The sequence below is a fragment of the Mercenaria mercenaria genome, chromosome 18, assembly GCF_021730395.1.
Source record: "Mercenaria mercenaria strain notata chromosome 18, MADL_Memer_1, whole genome shotgun sequence".
Taxonomy (NCBI): Eukaryota; Metazoa; Mollusca; class Bivalvia; order Venerida; family Veneridae; genus Mercenaria; species Mercenaria mercenaria.
In genome coordinates, this window is record NC_069378.1 from 46,556,208 (window position 1) to 46,557,792 (window position 1,585).

Genomic DNA, 1,585 nt, shown 5'->3' on the forward strand with positions numbered 1-1,585 from the left:
TCACGTCATCGCCCGTTAACGTGACGTCATGTTCGAATAAACGTGTTTTAACGGGAACAAGCGTATTAGAATAAGATTTCAACTATGTTCTGGCATGGATTTTATTTTTATCTAATTCACGTTTTTTATCTTTTTTTCAAATGTTTCCAGCAAACATTCATACTTATAGTATACCGTAAGTAGATCAATAACGACCATAAGACATATTAGATGTAACTTTATATACAAAATCTATGATACTTTCGGACTAGTTCCTTTGTTTAATATTGCAACAGGTTTGCTATTTTTATTGAATTCCATACACTGTATTTGAATGACCGGCTAAGTACATGATATTAATCGCACGACTTCATCAAATGTCTGCAACATCTTGAGATTTCAGACAAGGCTGAGATCCAAATGCCCAATTTGTAATGTTTTCAATAGTTTTTGAATATATGCTCTTGAAATTCATTCTTTCACATATATTACACATAGCTCTTTGATAGACTTGTAAATACCCTGGTGAATAAAACTGACTCTTTCGTTTAAGCAGTGCAGCATATTCATTGACGGTAAGATTTTTCAAGTAGGTTCCAAGATCCTTGATTGACTTGAAATCGTCTGTTGCTATATATGTTCCTTTGGGAAACAATATTTTCGATTCTCCCTTACTACCGCCACGTGTCAACATTATCAGATCGTAGTTGAAATTTTCGTAAAATTTTTCAGTGATATATTGATGACATAAGGCATTCTCAAATGCTAAATAAAATTTGTAAGTTGTATTCAAAATTTGAAAGCAGTTTTCATCATGTGTGAAATGAGTTCCACAGTTCCACTTTTTACCACAACTTCCCAAGATGTCTACATCAATATATTTCTTCAATTCGTTAACATACTCTTGTCTTTTCGAGTGTGTTCTGCAGTGTGATGCTATCATCAAAAGTGTCTTGTTTTTATTTTGGGCTATTGACTTGAAATCTCTCCTTTCCTCATGTTTGCGTTTTAGTATTTCTCCATATGGTAGAAATATGTCTGTGTTATCCCTGTCATAGGTCATTGTCCAATTGAATTTATATTCTGTATTTTTATACCACCAATTGCCACCAGCGCCGTATGTAAGCGGGGACTCGTGAGCCGCAAAAATCCAAACTTGGCCGTCTGGACGTGTAAATCTAAGCTGTCGTGGCATTTTTCGGCCATCAAATATAATTGCCTGGCTTTTGTTTGCATCTGTTCTACCAAAACTCATTTTGCAGTTGTTGTATTTACATCTTTTAAATCCACAGTCCATAGCGTACTTGCGATGAACTCTAATAAAAGGAGGCGGATTATACCAAAGTATTTCAAACGTCCTGTTTCTGTTATACATTTTACTTGAAATCTGAATGCCCTCTAAACTCTGGAAAAACAATATATTGGCATTCCGTTTACATTTTACTCCTTTAATCGCTCTTGATCTTATCAGAAAATATGTTCTATATTAAAGTATTTCTGCACATTTGATAAACCGGAAGTAATGGCGTAATGTAATCTATCCAGAAAGCATAGGATAACCATGATTTGGCGTACGGAAATGAAAACCATTTAATGAATTTATTGT

At 34.3% G+C, this 1,585-nt stretch overlaps 1 protein-coding gene across 1 annotated transcript; it reads right to left on the minus strand.

Annotated features, from left to right (window-relative positions):
- Positions 1–208: 208 nt before the first annotated feature.
- On the minus strand, positions 209–1,378 carry LOC123560353 (glycoprotein 3-alpha-L-fucosyltransferase A-like). The gene has a single exon (XM_045352554.2). The coding sequence runs from the start codon at positions 1,352–1,354 to the stop codon at positions 353–355; it is 1,002 nt and encodes a 333-aa protein (XP_045208489.2). The 5' UTR covers positions 1,355–1,378; the 3' UTR covers positions 209–352.
- Between the last annotated feature and the right edge of the window lie 207 nt (positions 1,379–1,585).

Coding starts and splice junctions, on each gene's coding strand:
- LOC123560353 (XM_045352554.2), bottom strand. CDS start 1,354: ATGTATAACAGAAACAGGACGTTTGAAATACTTTGGTATAATCCGCCT.